Below are 17,615 nucleotides of genomic sequence, written 5' to 3' on the forward strand. Positions count from 1 at the left end.
TTACAGTCACGTGACTGGGTAAGATTACCAAGGGAATGAAGGTAGACAGCAAAGGGATCCCAGGCGATGTTAACAAGTGGAGGGGATGAGAAGGAACCATTGAAGGAGCAGCGAGTGAGGGAGAGGCAAGCCAGAGGAGTGTGATGTCCCGAAGCCACGTGAAGAAGTGTTTCATCCGCACGCAGCCTGTGAGTCTGCCTCCCGCAGCAGAAACGAATCCCTCAGTCCTTGCGGAGCACGGTGGCTCCACCACTTTTATGCGGGTAGCCCTGGGCATGATCTTAATTCTCGTTAAATAGGACAGTAGTATTACGTACCTCAGTCATTCAGCTGACGTGAGTAAAACGAAACAGAATTCTCTTTGTTTTGATCATTACTGTTGTTTTGTTGTGTTTGAACCAGTGGTATCTAATGGTACCTAGCACAATATCTGCTACCATTACTGCTTAAAATGTTGAACGAATGATTCTGTTAGCAGGATATGTGAGGGAGAGAAGGTGGAAAAGATGGGCTACAGTTATACTGGATGACTTCTTTAGAGGAGATTATGAAGCTGGCAGAGTGGGAAGTATATGAGGAAGGAACGCGTTCTTAAACCCCAGGGTGGAGTTTGTGAATGAACACTGTTTGAAAAGATTGACTCAGTACATTAGAATAAAGACATAAATTGTGACTTAAAAAGAAGAGGGGTGGGAATCTATAGATTATAAAAGATGTAAGGAACATACCCATATGCAATCTATGGATCCTGGTTCAAGCAGATCAGTTTAGAAAAAATTACTGAGACTTAGGAAATTTGGCAATGACAGCAATTTGATATTTAAGGAGTTATCCTTTTTATAATAGCTTATGGTTATGTATTAAAAGTCCCTTCCCTTTCAGCGATACATATTAAAATACTTACAAATGAAATTACGTGATGTCTGAAATTTGCTTCAGCTAATCCAGTGGTGGGAAGGCGTGGTAAGTGAGTGGGGTGATGGGTAAAACAAGATTGACTTGAATTGATAGTTCTTAAAGTTAGGGGATAGCTCTGTGGGAATTCATTGTACTATCCCTTCTACTTTTGTATTTGAAAATTTCCATAATAAACAGAAAAAAGAAAGAATTGAAGGACTATGTTTACCAGTTGTAATGTTTGACTTTGTTACACTAGATTAGAATTTGAGAAACAAAAAACTCGGCTTAATATTCAACTCGAGTACAGTCGCAATCAATTAAAGAAGAAACTAAACAATATCAACACATTAAAAGAAACTGTCCAGAAAGGCACAGAAGACATTGATAACCTAAAGAAGGTAATTAATAAGGGGGTACTGAAGCCCCGCCATTGAAGTGATGACTTCGTTCATTGAATAATGTTTGTTGTACTACTGAAGTGTTACTGCAGCGGGTGGGGGCGGGTGGAGAAATGCTTGAAGTAAAATCGGCACAGCCACACGAATTGCTGGATGTTGAAGCGGGAGAGGAGTTAGGGCGATGCCACAGAAGACTCATGCTAACTTGGGCAGAGCAGGTTAAGGAGAGAAAATTCTGAACCTGTGCCGCTTTGGTTCCCTATGTGACATCTAGATAGTAATTTCCAGCGGGTGGTTAAAGAGTACACAGACCCCGGGAGAAGTTAAGGCCAGTTCATGGGGGTGGGTGGAAACCATATGTGAATGGTTGAGCATCTCGGGCAGAGAGGTAGGCAGTGAAGCACAGTGGAACAAGAATGGAATTCTGGGAGGAGCTCATATCGGTTATGAAGAGAGCCAGAGGGGGTGACATCCCCCCAGAGGTTCAGGAGGGAGAAAGTGGTGAAAGCTGTCAAAAAGGTCTAGGCTGGAAGATGTCTGTTTAGTGGGCTACTTCAGAGGTCATAGTACAAGAACAGAAGTCAGGTGGAGGTAAACTGAGGAATGAATCCAAAGTGAAGGACAGGCAGGCAGTGATGGCCAGTTTCCGAGATGAGTGCAATGGGCATGAGTCAAAGGCCATGAGAGAGCTTGAGGCAGCTCCCAGGGTACGGGGTTTATCTCAGAATGGCTGGTTTGGCTTCACTGATAAGAAGATGGGTGATTGACCTTATTAATGTAAAAGATGGTGAATCTACAGTGCACATCATCTCCACTCAGGCTGAAGAAGATTGTCTGCAAGTTGTGGAAGAGCTTATGGCGAAGAGGCAGCAAGTGCAGGATACATTTCTCGCTCAGAATGCCAATGCTGAGAAAGTCCAAGCTCAGATTGAAGAGGAGCGGAAGAAGCTTTTGGCTGTGGATAGGTAATTGAGAACTCTATCAGTTTCAAAGACCATACACAGAGTTTTACAGGTGTTTAGCTCAATTTCACATTGATTACAGGAAGTTTTATTATTTGAATGTGTGTCCTTTGTTGCTTTTGGTCCCACATCACACCTTTCGAGCCTTCTAATTTGGAGGAAAACCAAGACAGGTGGCTGGTTCTTTAGAATGTTCACTTTAGAGTGAACAATTCTTTTTGGCAAGTGACAACATGGACCTGTGCAGACATGGTCCCTTGCCCTGAACTCCTCTTGACACTGGGATCTTCCTGTTGTCCAGTCTCCCTGTAGTCGGCTTTGCCGTGAGGGCTATGCCTACATGGCTCCACGTCCCAGCTCTGCTACGGAAGAACCATGCCAGCATTTCCTCAGCAGTGACACGGAGGTGTAAAAGTGCCAGCCTCATAGAATAGTGGGAAGGGTTAAGTAAGTGACTGTTTCTGTGGCACGTAGAGCAGTAGCTGGCACAGGATAAGCACAGGCATTCGCCTCGATGATGACGATCACACTTAGAATCGCCCGGCTCGTGGCAGCACGTAACGTCTGCTTTCCTGGATGATTGGCAGAGCAAAAGTGAGCACATGAAATGTACTGTTTGTGCTCAGCCTCTTGGCATGTCACAATTTTCCTCACTGTTCAAAGACCTTGAGTGTTTCAAGATACAGTCAGAACGTTTTGTGTCTTAGATTTTTGGGTGCAATGAAAGTTTGTTTACTGTTGATTTTTTTTTAAAGCTTAAACAGAACTACGTCTCTGTCATCATATTCTTGAAAACCGTATAATTTCTAATGTGTTCTATTTTATTTTTTTGGTTCTGTTTCTAGTTCCTCTTTAAAAATCCTACATTGTTTCAGCTGGTAAAACCCCCGAGCCCTCATTTCAGATAGAAGGCATATTAGTAGTGGTGGTAGGAAAAAAAGTTCGGACTATTTTGTGTAATGACTTACTTAGTTAGACATTTCTCTTACTGAGACTCTTGGTTTGAGGTCCTAAAACGTAGAACTTACATGTTGAGAGAGAAATGCAGCTTGAAAAACTGTACAGATTTAAAAATAAAGTAGGAAAGCACTGTATTGCTGTTAGCCTGACTGAAGTAACAGTACTCATTGTTAAATATTCAGTTCTCCCTTAGATTAACTAATCAGATTCACCTCCCTTCTCAGGAGTGTTCAAGTTTCAATTACAAGCATCAGTGAGATCACTCTAGAGCAGGGGTGTCAAAACTGAGGCCCACAGGCCAACTGCAGTCCGCAATCCATTGTTAATTGGCCCTCAGCAAATTCCAACAATATATGTAGTTTACTTAAATAAACCAGGTGAGGCAATACGTACTTCACCTCGCGTGAGCGGCCCGGCTGTGTGTGTGTTTTACCGCATGTGGCCCTTGGTGAAAACCGTGGAAAACAGTTTGGACACCCTGCTCTAGATCTTACAGCACACATAGGAAAAAATAATTTTTTTCATGTAAGTTTATAACGTATCGTTCTTCTTTGACGCAACTTTACCTAATAAGTAAAGTATAATCGCCTTTTCATATCTGTGTATTTACAGGGAAGTGAAAAAATGGCAAAAAGAAGTTGTAATCATTCAATCTTCTCTGGAACAGAAACGGCTGGAGAAGCATAATATGCTGCTTGATTGCAAAGTTCAAGACATTGAAATAACTCTTTTGTTGGGGTCGCTGGATGACATCCTTGAAGTAGAGGTATTCGAGCAAATGATTCTAAAATACGTGCGGTGGTGTGGAACTTACTGGAATGCCCTATGCTGCTTAGTGGCATCCCAGCGCTGCAGGTCCTTCCCTCCCCTTGTTCTGAAGCCCTGTTAGGGGCAGAGAAGACGAGATATCTCCTCCTCCTAGGATGGAAAAGGCCCAAACCATCATCACTCCAGAGCACCAGGCATTCCGGGCCATTCTCTCCTCTCTCGCTAATCCCGGTCCTTTTAGCCCACAGGATAGACCACAGTTTCTTCCCTGTAGAGAGATACTGACGAGAAATCAGTAGCTCTGACCAGAAGGAAAAAAGAAGTATTTCCTGACCTCTTTCAGAAACATCCTGGGGAAGAACTCGGGCTCATTCTGGGTCATGTGTCCATTTTCACGGGTGCAGAGAGAGGGAACGGGCTGTCTGGTAATAACAGACGTAGGTGAGAGCAGAAAAACAATACTCAGTATACTACAGAAAGAACGAGAAATCCCAGTCAGGCACTCACCACTAGAGGCCGTCCATCTTTCATCCATCTGGCTGTTTAAAAGGCGATGTAAATTTGGAAAAGGTTTGTTAGATGAGAGGAAAGGCGGAAGCAATCTTCCTGACTGACATCTAAATGGACGTTGTTGTCCTAGCGCTCTGTCAGCTAGCGAACCTTCAGAGTTATTCTTAACATGCCCACTAGGAATGTGAAGTTATTTCCTTCTTTATTAACTTGAAAGACTGTTATTCCTGGAGGGGAGTTTCAAGGCAGGTGGACTAACATTGAATGATTATCTAAAAGGAAAAAGTGGGAGTTTTATTCCACTTTGTGCTGGTCAGGCCACACTGGAATATTGCAGTCACCTTTTAAAGCATGATGCTTTTTAAGAGTAAAGAGTCCAGGAGAGGGAAAAGGCCCAGACCATGTCCGGCTGGGAAGAGAAGGCTTGGGATATGGTTCTCCTCCTCCCGTGGAAGGCGGTCCTGTCTCAGCAGAAGGATCACACTTGGCTTTTCTGGTCCTGAGGAGATCTTGGGGTTGGGCGTGGAGGCCACAGAGTCAGATTTTTTCTGCTCAGGAGTACTTGGTACTAGAAAGATGGACGGCCTCCGATGGTGCGTCCCTGACTGGGATTTTGTCAGCACATGTAGTGTGGCCATGTGATGAGGATGCCATACGAGATACTCGATAAAGGCATAAGGTATTAATGGCCTCTCTGGAGTGCTGAACAAGGATCACCGGGTAGAACTAATCATCTTACAACAGTTGTTATAGGAGTGATTGTCTTACCACAATTGTGAGGTAGAACCTGAGATTGCCCTTCCACTGGAGGTGCTCAGACAGAGGCTGAGTTACCTGCACCTGCCAGGATTCTCACAGAAGATTCTTCTGTTGTGGGAGAGACTAGATCACTGGTCCCCACGTCAGTCCGTGAGCATGCAGCCTCCCAGGCTCTGGTTGCCACAAGTCTGCCATTCTCACGGCTCCCGGGGGAGTCCCACTGTGGCCAGGCCGCTGACCACGCTCTGAGTAGTGAGGCCCCTGATGGCTTAGAAGTGTCACAGAAAACATGACAGCGAATCAAGAGATGGGGATTGAGCGGTTCGGGGATTCAGGTTACATTTTGTATCCAAGGTCAACGTGTACTTGAACTGTCTTAACATACACATCTATTACGTGACGTGTAGACACAATTCCAAAAGTTGTTTCATTGAGTTTATTTGTTTGTCAGAGAATATCTAGAAAGGAGTGAGTGACAAGGATTTTCTTCTCTCTTACTTTCCGAGTCTTGGTTTGGGATCTGCATTACGCTGACAGCCATCCTGCATGACAGCTGCGTAGGTCTCCTTTATTTCTGTGGCCTCCTTCCTGGTCCTTCCCTCGCGCACAGAGCAGCACATGTTAAAACTACAATACATGTTGCCAGTGGCTGCACGAGGTGCTGAGAACATCACAGTGCAGCTGCCAGAAACCCCTCCCTTCGCGTTGTACGGGGGGAGACACCGGCACACAAACACAATGGCAAACATATAAAATGTCACGTGTTTGGTGGTGACACAGGCTAAAGAAAAACTAAAGCAGGAGGGAGAGTGGAGTATTCGTGGGGGGTTTGCAGTGTGAGATGGTCAGACGGTGAGTGGCCCGAGAGAAGGTCGCCGGTAAGTCGGTAAGTCGAGGACGTGAGAGAGAGAGAGTGATGCGGGCCTTCAGGGGCAGGTTATCCAGGCAGAGGGCGGTGCTGGCCCGGCCTGGCTGGATTGTGCCCGCTCTGTTCAAGGACGCCAGTGCGGCTGGAGCAGAGTGAGTGCAGCGCATCGTGGCGCAGAATGAAGTTAAAGGGGTAACAGGGCCAGATGGCCGGGACCAGACTGCCATGACCTCGCAGGTTGTCTTTTAATCTGAGTGAGGTGGAAATCAGCTGGTGGGCGTGGGGCAGACGGATGAGGAGATCGCACTGCGGATAATGAGGAAAGCGCTTCATATGTTTTCCAGTTGGGAACCCAAGCAGAAAGTACCCAGGCAACAGTTGACATATATGAAAAAGAAGAAGCCATCGAGATAGACTACAGCTCTCTAAGAGAGGATTTGAAGGTAATTGAAAGATTGCTGTTGTTTTTTACTAACTCCCAGTAATATTGAATATTTAAGTGCTGCAGAATAATTTTTAGACCATACAGCATAAGTTCAGGGGGAAAAGTAGATTTCCTAATGGTTTTTGTAGCAATAGTATAGATGGGTTACCTTTTTAATGTTTATATCAGCATTTCTCACTGTGTGTTTTGCAGAACACTAGTGCCATGAAATGTCTCTCCAGAGAAGTTCCTATGCTCAGCCAGTTTTTTGAAAGGCTGTCCCCTTCTTGGAGATTCACAATGAACAGAAAAGTCTTTGAAAAGTCCTGCAATAGACAAAAGTAGCCAACATACTCCAGCATCCTGCATGTGCCCTGTCATTGTCCCAGTGTGGTCCCCTAGCAGGCAACAGTCCTGCCCAGCTGCAGAGCAATGACCTAGAATCCAGGGTCATGGCCTCTTTAGTTCAGAGCTCCGGCTGGCTCTAGGCATGCGCTCTGTGTGCTGGGGCTTTGTCCTGAGGCTCCTGCTCCCTGGAGGGAAAATGACTGGAGCCATTGTCAGCTTTCCAGCCACACAACCACAGCCTTCAGAGAAGACAGAGGCCTTTGGTAGTGGCGCTGTTCTTAAGACTGAGGAAGGCTTTTCCTACAAGTTTCCAGCAATTATCCCCTCATCGCAGTGGCCTGAATTGGGTCACATGTTCATTGCTGACCAATCACTGTTGGGTGGGAGGGACAGTCTTAGACCAAGCAGGCCGCCCCCCCCCCCGCCCCCACATGGAACTCGTGGCCAAACATGGGCTGTTAGAAAGGAAGGAATGGAATGGATGCCAAGTAGCAGGACCCACCACATCTGTTCATTTCGTATGTTCTCAGTGTAGTTGTTAGATTTGTTAGGCTCTTTGATTGTATTTGTGGAATGTTTAGGCAATTGGAAGCTTTTGTCTTTTCTGTAGTCTACTTGGTGCTTTCGTATTTAGAAAGTCCTCCCCCTTATTACTGAGTAAATATTTATATTTTCTTCCTGTTGATGGTTTTCTTTTGTTTTCATTTACCTGTTTAATTCATCTGAAATTTTAGTGAATGATATGAGGTAAAAACCTGTTTTTTAAAAAGGTACTTATGTTAACCAATTTACTCAACATTTTTCAAATAATCCTTTTCCCAATGAGTCAAAATGTCACCTTTGTCATATATTAAGTAAGCCCCTCTGGGAGGTCAGGAAAACTTTCCTGGAAGGTCATGGTTGCCCCACCTGTGCCCTCCCTCCCTCCTCCCTCGAGGCAGTGCCAGTCACCGTTCAGGTCTCAGCTTCAGTGTCACCCCTCCTGAAGGCTTGGATGTCCCCTCCCTGCCCCATCACACCCCTGCCTGCCTGCCTGCTAGAGGGTTTTCACAGTGTGTATGTCTGATGTCCCTGTGAGCTCCTGAAGGGCAAGGACAGGACGGTTTCATACTGAACCGTCAGTGTCTCATACATAGTAGAGGGTCAATACCTTTTAGTGAACAAGTGAATGAAGGTGATTTAGGAATTGTTGTTTTCAGCCAGATGAAGAAATAGGGAGGTGATGCGCATTCCAAGAGAGCAGCGTCTGTAACTCTAGAGCCAGGACAGAGCGCAGCCAACTGGGAAGCACCGACTGCCCCAGACTGCCCCAGACTCCGAGGGGCTGTGAGGGAGGGAGTGGGGGCAGGTCCAGGGCCTGCGCCTGACCCCTCAGCACTTCGATCTCAGGCATGCTGATCACTGCTGTCCTGTCCAATAACAGGCTCTACAATCCGATAAAGAAGTCGAGACCCACCTTAGACTCCTTCTGCAACAAGTGGCGTCCCAAGAAGAAGTCCTGCTGAAGACTGCGGCCCCCAACCTGAGAGCCCTGGAGAACCTGCAGACTGTCCGAGACAAGTTTCAGGAGTCGACAGACGGTGAGACTGAGCTCACTTGTTAGCAGCGCCACATTCGGGTGCTTGGGTTTCTATTTCTGTACTACTCAGCAGCCCCCCTGGATCGTACCTTTGTTTTTATTATATATCTTTTTCTCTGTTGTCTTATACTACTGTGTATTTTCCATACTGAATCACTGATTGCTTCCTTTTTGAAAAGTGTTCTGCTTTAATTTAAAAACAGATTTATTGGTTATTTTAGAACACACTATAAGTTTTCATATCAGCCTAATAGTATCTAATAGAGTTAAATACTCTATTAGAACTTGTCATCATTATTTAAAAATTAGTTCTACCAGAAAAATGACTCAACAACTGTTCATGGAATTAATAATAATTAAGGTATTTTAAATGTAGATTTCACTCAAGACAACCAAACTCAAAATGCAAGTTTAAAAATATTTTATGCTTTAAAGTTGGAATAAGAGAAGCCCCTCAGTGGTTTCTAAAATAAAGTACATTGATTCTCTCTTAGCTTTTGAGGCCAGCAGAAAGGAAGCCAGAATTTGTAGGCAAGAGTTTGAACAGGTGAAAAAGAGGCGATATGATCTTTTCAGCCAGTGTTTTGAGCACATCTCAGTCTCAATTGATCAAATCTACAAGAAGCTCTGCAGAAACAACAGTGCCCAAGTATGTATCGTTCACCCCCAAACATTAGTGGGAACTTTGCATTATTGGTGGTGTTTTTCCTGGTGGGAAATAAATACCCACCACATCATCTGAGGGGCTCACTTATGGGGCAGAGTCAGCTCATGAGCTTGATTATCATCATGACCTGGGTTTGAGGCCCACTCACGCTCCCCCTGGCCAGGCTGGACAAGTCCACGTCTCTCTGGTCCTGTTTCTTCATCTGAGAAACGAATGGGTCATATCATTGGGTGTCCAAGTTCTTTTTAGTTCTGGAGTTCTGTTGTCTGGTGCTGGTTTGATTTTGTAGACCTGCCAGTGATCTGTAGTGAAGGTAAGGTAAAGTAGAGGATCTTGGGAAATGGTTGGTCTGGGGTCTGGGGAGCTGACCTGAGTAACAAAGGAGAGGGAAAGAACTAAAGGCAGGATTCACCCCCAGATGTGCCCACTGCCGTGGTCTCTGTACACCGTGCAGCCCATCGTCAGTATCCGTAGCAGGGACTGGGGAACCGAGTGTGGGATTAAGATGTAGCTCAGGTCTCAGATGCCTGCTTTTACTCTGTTCATGGTGTTCTTTCATTACTGAGAGGTGATCCCACAGCAGATGTTTAGGATTTCACCCAAAAATAACGTATTTTCAGTAAGAGAAAGACTCAGTAACTCCTTGAGGACAGGACACATCACTGTATCTAAGTACATGGCCCATAACAGGTTTCAGTAACCAATGCACCAATGACATTGCTTTACAAATGGACCAATGGCAATTGAATGAAGACTAATTTTTAAGACTGCAGCATGTACCGCGTTTCCCCAAAAATAAGACCTAGTCAGACAATCAGCTCTAACGCGTCTTTTAGAGCCAAAATTAATATAAGACCGGGTCTTATATATCGTATCATATCATATCATATATATCATATTATATTATAAAGACCGGGCCTTATATTATAGTAAAATAAGACCAGGTCTTATGTTAATTTTTGCTCCGAAAGACACACTAGAGCTGATTGTCCGGCTAGGTCTTATTTTCAGGGAAACACGGTACTGCTGAGGCTTCAATGGCAGTCTGGTGGGTGTAAGGCTTGCTGCGAAATAATGGGTCTAGTCAGGCGGGTTGAGAAAAGTGAGTGCTTTATTCTGCGCTCCCAGGCGAGGTTCACCGGTCCGCAGACGGGGACTGCGAAGTCGCGCCCAGGGTAGAGGATGGGAGGTATATATGTGATTTTTGGGGAGGGGGGTTGGCTGAGTGAGGTGGCAGATGAGCAGGCCCCCAGCAGCAGATCGGGAGCGAGCGGCTGTGTCCGGAGTTGCTTATCACACCAGCGGTCTGCTGCCTTTTCTGGGAAATGCCAGGGCCCCAGTCTCTGTCAGGCAAGGAGAAGTCTAATTTAGCAAAGGGGAATGACTTGGCTCCTGGGGAGGGGTCTAATTTGGCAGAGGGGTATGACTTGGCTTCTGGCCGCTTTGACCATGCCCGCAGCTGACCTAACAGTGGGAAGGCCTGATCCTGTATGGATGTTACAGTGTTTTCCTCTCCACCCCACCCAGACAACCCTGTTGTCGTGATTATATGTGAAGCTAAATACATTATTTACAGGCATTAGTATTTTCCCATCAAAATGGAGGACAACCTAACCAATAGAATAGTTTGCAGTTAAATTCTTACAAATCCAAGTTGAAATTCACTAATTGTTTTTCTGATATTGCTAAATAAATAACACGTGTTTCAGGCATTTCTTAGCGCGGAGAACCCAGAAGAGCCTTACTTGGAGGGAATTAGCTACAACTGTGTGGCCCCAGGCAAACGGTTCATGCCGATGGACAACTTGTCGGGGGGAGAAAAGTGTGTGGCAGCACTGGCTCTGCTCTTCGCGGTGCACAGGTAGGTCACGGGGCCCTGGGCTGTGCATCAGGGCAGAGCCCAGGGAGCCGCCTGCGGAGTTCTGTCAGTCACCGTCTTTCGCGACATTAGCGTTAGTATGTGATACCGAGCCGTTTTCTTTAGCCAGACCGTTCAGGCTATGTTTACGTCTGTGACAACTGAGACAGCAAATCTAAGAGAGAATTCAGTCTTCAACAGATTTTTATTCAATTTCTGTTATTATCAGCACCTACTAATATTTCAGCTTTAGAGAAAAGAAAAAAGAAAGGTAATTATTTGGAAGGGCAAGACGTGGCATCAGAATTGCCAAAAAACAGTAACAACCAACCCAAATAAAACATTACCCGACTTGTATATTATTTTCCTAGTCCATATTCAGAGATCTGCTATTGAGTAAAGAATGTTAAGCATTTATTCTGAAAAAAAATGTTTAACCTTCTCATTTCTGCTGATAATGGTGACACTGTAAAATAAATGAAAACGTTAGCTAAAGTTAAGGCAGTTAACTTTCCCATTCAGCGCAGAGACGAAGACCTACGCTATGGAAGATACTGCCTCTGTTTTCATGATCAGGAAGATTGGCATAAAAGTTGTACAGCTGATTCTTACTGGTCTCTAGAAGGAAAAGGAATGTGTCATTACAGAAAAGAAAAAGAAAATCCCCTTAATGCAGAGGGATTTGGGGAAAAGCAGGAGCATGGATCTAAACGTGAGCCTGTGTTGAGTAAATCTTACCAGAAGAAGACTATTTCTAAGTGTCAGCCCCTCCATTTATTTATTCAGTGGATATTCACTAAATATTTACTGTGTGTCAAGTGCTATTGTAGGCATTGGAGAGACAGCAGTGATCCAAAAATCCCTGCCCCCGATAGTTCCTTCTAGGTGGGGAAGACAGATGATAAACACGGTAATTAGCAAACGAATTCTCCAACGTGGGGATTATGAGAAATAGCAAATGCTGTAGAGAAGAAAATGGAAGTGCGACTGGAGATAGTAGCAGGGGAGGGTTGGCTGCATTAACAAGCCATTGGGAGGCCTCCCTGAGAAGGGAACATTGAGCAGAGATAGGAAGGAATTCCGGAGCAGTGATGTGGGAGCTGAGGGAAGAGTGTTAGTGAAGATTGGCAAGTGCAAAGGCCCTGAGGCCAGACTGCGCCTGGCACCTGCAGAGAGTGGATGGTGTGCGACAGTGGCAGGCTGGGGGTAGGAAACTACTGTGGCCATCAAGGGGAAAGACAGTGACGGGCTGGGCCAGGCTGAGGGCAGGGGGTTGAGCAGACAGCGTGGGGTGTGAGGAAGGAGTTGGATGACTTTGGCCTAACCAGCTAGTGATAAGAGCTGCGGTTAGCTGGGGTGGAGACCATGGGAGGGGGTAGGTTTGCAGGGGTAGGTGAGGAGTTTGATTTTGGATGAGTTTGAGCTATTTATTAGACACCATGATGTGAATTGTTGAGTAAGCTGTTGGATATGGGAGGCAAGAGTTCAGGAGAGAAAGCAGAACTCTCACTGGAAGTGTGGGAGCCACCCACACGTGGTGGTATTTAAGACCAGATGAACTCGTCAAGGGGGCTCGTCAGATAGAGGCGCGCCCCCTCCTGCCGGGCACTGCAGTGTTAAATAGTTAGGAGTTGGCAGATAGGACTGGGAGGGAGCAGGGGGGCAGGCAGGGGGAGTCCACCGGCACCCTTAATACCTGGGAGCAGGTAGGGGCGCCCCAGGTCCCGCCTGCAGAGCTCCTGTGGACGCAGTGGCAACACAGAGCCCACTGATGGCCCAGACGACTGTCCGAAAGGAGGTGTGGATTCATCCTGAATACTGTTGACCCTCTCCTCCATCTTGTAAAACGGACAGAAAGTTGCCACTTGTCGTTTTCCCTCTAGTTTTCGGCCGGCTCCATTCTTCGTTTTAGATGAAGTGGACGCGGCGCTGGACAACACAAACATTGGCAAAGTAAGTTTCTCTCCACGTTTATTTCCAGGAGTGTCTATAATTCAGGGCTCATGCTCTGGTCAGAAGGCAGCTTACCCTGAACAGAAACAGTTCGCTTCATAATTGTCGATTAAAAATCAAATCTAAGTGAAATGTCTAAAAACAAGACGATTCAGGGTCATTTTCATTCAAGGGTTAGGGGCCCCTTGGAGTTTGTGGGGAATCAATCCATGGAGTCAAGGAAGGAGCACTGTCCCGGGTCCAGAGCGTTGCTCCTGGAACTGGCTTCTCTCATCTGATAGGTAAGGGATGTCGGGTCACGGAACGCAGGCCCCGTAGCAGACAGGACCAAATTAGTTGTTTAATAAAGTCCAAAAATAACATCTCTAAATAAAATCCCAAAGGAACGAAGTTCTGCACCCTGCCCCCTCGTTCCACTTATTCAAGTTTATCCAGTTCCTGTACTTGTGCGCAAACCTGTTTTCAGTATTTGAGACAATGGGGGAACTATGGAAGGTTGAACCCTTGAGAGTTCGCCGTACAGTCAGCCCTCCAGATCGGTGCCTAGACATCCAAAGCCACCTGAGGCTGGCGGGCCACACGTCTTGACTGGGAGTTTTTGACATGGGATCAGCCACAAACACTGTAGGGCCCGTCACTGCCCAGGGGAGGGGTAGGGCGGGCCTGCAGATTCCCCGGGTCCTGGTCCCACAGCCAGAGAAAATCCAGTTTGGGAGATGGATTAGACTCTGGTTCTCATTCCAGACAAGTCCACCTCCCAGGACTGACTGGGCTTTGCACTTACAGCTGCTTCCAAAGAAGCTGCTCTTGTCATGCGTGTCTCCCTGTTAACGAGTGAGGCGGCATTCTGGTTTTACCTTCGTCTTGTGTGAGCTTGGTGGAGGCGTCTGCCTCCGAGAGCTGTAGTCACTCTTGGGGTGCCACCTGGGGGTTTGGAGTCGCTAACACTGACCTCCCTGATTTCTTACTCTGTTGAGTTTCATGTGACATGCCGGAGACTCAGGGGACTTGTAGGAGCTGCAGTCCGAGGTCCCTTCTAATGGCATGAAAGTCACCTCCCAGCACTCCCAAGTTGTAGTCTCTAGGAGACTGCTTTCTGGACGTGTCACAGTATGCCTAAGAACAGTACAGAAAACAAAGCAGTCCCCAGCCCCCTGAACGCTGGGAGGTCAGGCAGGAGCCACATTCTGAGACCTGCCAGACATTAGGGTAACTGTTGAAAGAAGAACGGGAACAAAAGGACTCCTTGCCTTGTCTCTAGAATGCCAGCCAGTCTGCACCAGCTGGCTGGACTCAAGGCCGGGCGCATGTGGGAGAAAGCGCCTCTTGGGTTGATTCGGCACTTTGTAGCCCATGTTCTGTGTGTTGGGGGTGCAGGCATCTGTCCCGGTGGATGGCCTCTTCTCGGTGGCATGTAGGATGTCGTGTCTTCTAGCACAATGGAGATGTTTGTATAGTGGCATCTCCGGGAACTCGGTCTCAGGTAAGGCCCGTCTGTCATAGGGCACCCCCCAGCCTGTGCTTTAAACCTCTCTGTGTCCCGTTCGGCTGTGAGCTTTGCGTTCCTGGCACACCACTGCTTACTGAGTGAGCGGTTGTGTAGGATGAGCCGCTGCAGTAGCTTCCACACCCTGTTGTGGCCGTGGCGCCCAGCATTTACCAGAGGGCGTTGCTTCAAGCCCAGCGCACGCCTTACAGCTCGCATGCGTCTCCTCTCCTGCTGCTGTGACGTGCCGACTGTAGGCCTGCGTCAGTGACTACCGCTGCTTCTGGCAGGAGTCCCCGTGTGGGCTCAGCCTCTGAGCCAACAGCAGGTGCCCTCATCATTCAGCTCAGCCGGCGCCTCACTGCCCACCTGAAGCTGGCGCTCTTGCTGCCCCAGCTGTGTCCCGAGTACCTGGGTGCATCCAGGACCGGTGCACAGGCAGACCATCCCGGGGCCCGCGGTGCGGGGCGTGGCAGGCGTCTTGTTAGGCTGCGGCTTCAGTCTGATGCCCCCACCTTGCCCACACTCCGAGCAGTTTGTCGCCAGGACCCGTCTCTGTCCAGTCTATTTTGTTCTCACTCTCATTCCTTAGAACTGACCTTCCTGAAGGAACCGCTTTCGCCAAATGATGGGTTATGGACCATGACTCCATACATCAGGCCGTGTTTTCCCCATCTGCAGGCTTTCCGTTGGTGAAATGGGAAGTTGGAGGTTTACACAGCAGCCCTTCTTCACCCCTCATAAAACACCTGTGTGGTCGGTTTTGTTTTATCTTGTTAGGAAAACGGTGTATTTATAGGGTATTGTAGAGAGAGCTTCATTCTTAAAAATATTCTGAAGTTTCAGATCATAGATTTAATGAGGCTTATATTTTTTTACTAACCTCTTATTTTAAAATCTGAGCTATTTCCATTTCTGCGGTTGTGGTAGATTTACTGAATTACCAGGAAGGCGAGTGCCTTGTCACCTAAAAAGGGCAGACTGAAACATGCAGAATCACTGTCCCCAGAGCCCAGAAACAAGGCCTTTCCTCGGTGGTGAGCCTTGTGTTTCTTTCTCCCAGGTATCAAGTTACATCAGAGAGCAGACGCAGGAACAGACTCAGATGATAATCATTTCCCTAAAAGAGGAGTTGTATTCCAAGGCCGATGCCCTGATCGGCGTCTACCCAGAGGTAAAGGGGGAGGGGCCCCCCAACACCCACAGGCCCTGGTGGAGTCTGCAGACAGTTTGATTCAGTTGCTAAATATAGGTTTGAATGATTTTTAAAACAAGATTTAAAAGGAACTACTCAGATGTTTTTCTATGGCAGTACACAGAGATTCAGAATATTTTAAGTGAAAAAGCAAATCAAAAATTGTAGAATGTGATAGTTTTGTTTGTAAAATAGTAGTACATATTAACTACTAGTAGTTAGTACAGTTAACAGTAAACTGGTAACATTGTATTTCAGTTTCTGTTAATATTTGAATGTTTTAGACAAAAACAAATGCATTGTGGTAGAACTAACAAGGAACCATTTATCTTTCAGAAGTACCAGAAGTAAACAAAAAAATTGATCAGAAGTTCCAAGTTGTATAGTAACTTTTAGACTCTGAACACACCTTTCTTAGGTGGTTCAAAATGCTTACCTGAGCTGATGGAGTAGAGCAACTAATTCTAATCATTCAGTTTGGGAACAGTTAGGTTTTACTTCCTGAGTTTTCTTTCAAGCTAAGATAAAAATGGATTTCTCTTGCTGTGCTTACAAAATGTTAGGGGACCACTGTAAATATGCTGCAGGAAGAAATAAAATTCTCACTGGAAGGAGTGGGAAAAAAGTCCGTTTTCTCTGCCCATCTTAGATCTGTGGCTGGAGCCTGTCAGTCCGCCTGGCAGACGGGTTAGGAGAGAAAACAAACAGGAGTCACAAACACGTGCCTGGAGCAAGTGCACAGGGCATAGCAGCAGGAGTGACCCACGCGGGGGGGTGCTCCACCACCTTAGGCTGAAGGGAGGGAAAGGGATGGGTTTGGGGCTTCCGGGTGGTGGGGGAGCAAGTAACAGAGGGCAGGTGACTGGGAAAAGTATGGGAAACAAGGGGTGTTCAAGTCAGGTTTGCTCTGCAGACTCAAGTAGGTGCCTTCTCCTTTGCGAACCCATAAGAGCACGGAGGGTGTCATCTTCCACATAAACGTAAATGCCCTTTACAGAAGGAAAGCTTAGGCCCAGTCTGTTCCTTTTCCTGCATCTAAGGTTCTCAATCGCTCAAAACAATCTATGTGCCAAAGAGCCATATTGGGGAGGCATAGTCTAGTGCCTTTTCCCAGACATACAAAAAAGAAAGCTGATGTAAATGCTTCTTTGGTGACTATAAGGAGTTTGCTTTTTAAATGCAAATCACTTTACCTTTACTAACACTGTTTGCTCATTCCAGCAAGACGACTGCATGTTCAGCCGGGTGTTGACCCTCGACCTTTCTCAGTATCCAGACACTGATGGCCGAGAAAGCAGCAGGAGACAGCGGGAGAGTCCTGTGGGGACCTAGTGTGCCCTGGAGCAGCTGCCAGCCCAGGGCAAACAGGGCAGTCAGGGTCGTCATTGTTTATTGGTTAGTTGTGAGCTGATGTTCAAACAGCCCTGAGTAATAAGACAGCCAGCTGCCACTGCAGAGAAGGCGTATTACCCGCCAAAGATAGTTCCTGTGAGTTAGCTTTGAATGACTTTTTAAAAGAAACCAAAGGTACTATTTCGTGCCACAGTTTTAACTTCCATTTTGAAAGCCAGTGAGAAAAACACTTAAATTCTACATCATCATTGTGCTGGTCACACCTCGTCCGTTTAATCTTTAAGGGATACTCTTGGTTTCTAAGTATACTAGTTAGAAGGTGTTGCACCTGGGTTTTATGAGAATTTATTTCACAGTCACTGATGTGAATATTAAAATATCAATAAAAAATAAATATTCTAATTTCAAATGTCTCCAATCTACAATTTTATAAACAAAATAAAAATTTTAGGTGAAATTGAATTATCTGTTTCAGTGCAATCTAAATTTTCCGAAATTTCTGTTAGGGAAATACTGAAGAACACAGGCTTTCCCAGGTAACAACTGAGTTCTCCACTTAAATCCATTGTTCTAGGTGGGAAAAGTGGCAGAATTTTCAACAGTGCTGCATCTCCGCTCCAAAACGGC

The 17,615-nt window shown here is 46.2% G+C and overlaps 1 protein-coding gene across 1 annotated transcript in view; it reads left to right on the forward strand.

The window, feature by feature from the left end:
* The window catches only part of SMC1B (structural maintenance of chromosomes 1B), a 57,215-nt gene extending 39,951 nt beyond the window's left edge, over positions 1-17,264 (forward strand). The window contains exons 16-25 of the mRNA XM_081061555.1: positions 1,157-1,298; positions 2,118-2,263; positions 3,833-3,986; positions 6,470-6,568; positions 8,321-8,477; positions 8,971-9,125; positions 10,853-11,004; positions 12,885-12,954; positions 15,504-15,614; positions 16,857-17,264. Coding sequence (XP_080917681.1) covers positions 1,157-1,298; positions 2,118-2,263; positions 3,833-3,986; positions 6,470-6,568; positions 8,321-8,477; positions 8,971-9,125; positions 10,853-11,004; positions 12,885-12,954; positions 15,504-15,614; positions 16,857-16,967 — 1,297 coding nt within the window. The 3' untranslated portion in view covers positions 16,968-17,264. The remainder of the gene's footprint in view (positions 1-1,156; positions 1,299-2,117; positions 2,264-3,832; positions 3,987-6,469; positions 6,569-8,320; positions 8,478-8,970; positions 9,126-10,852; positions 11,005-12,884; positions 12,955-15,503; positions 15,615-16,856) is intronic.
* Positions 17,265-17,615: the final 351 nt, after the last annotated feature.

The sequence above is a fragment of the Rhinolophus hipposideros genome (assembly GCF_964194185.1).
Source record: "Rhinolophus hipposideros genome assembly, chromosome: 9".
Classification (NCBI taxonomy): Eukaryota; Metazoa; Chordata; class Mammalia; order Chiroptera; family Rhinolophidae; genus Rhinolophus; species Rhinolophus hipposideros.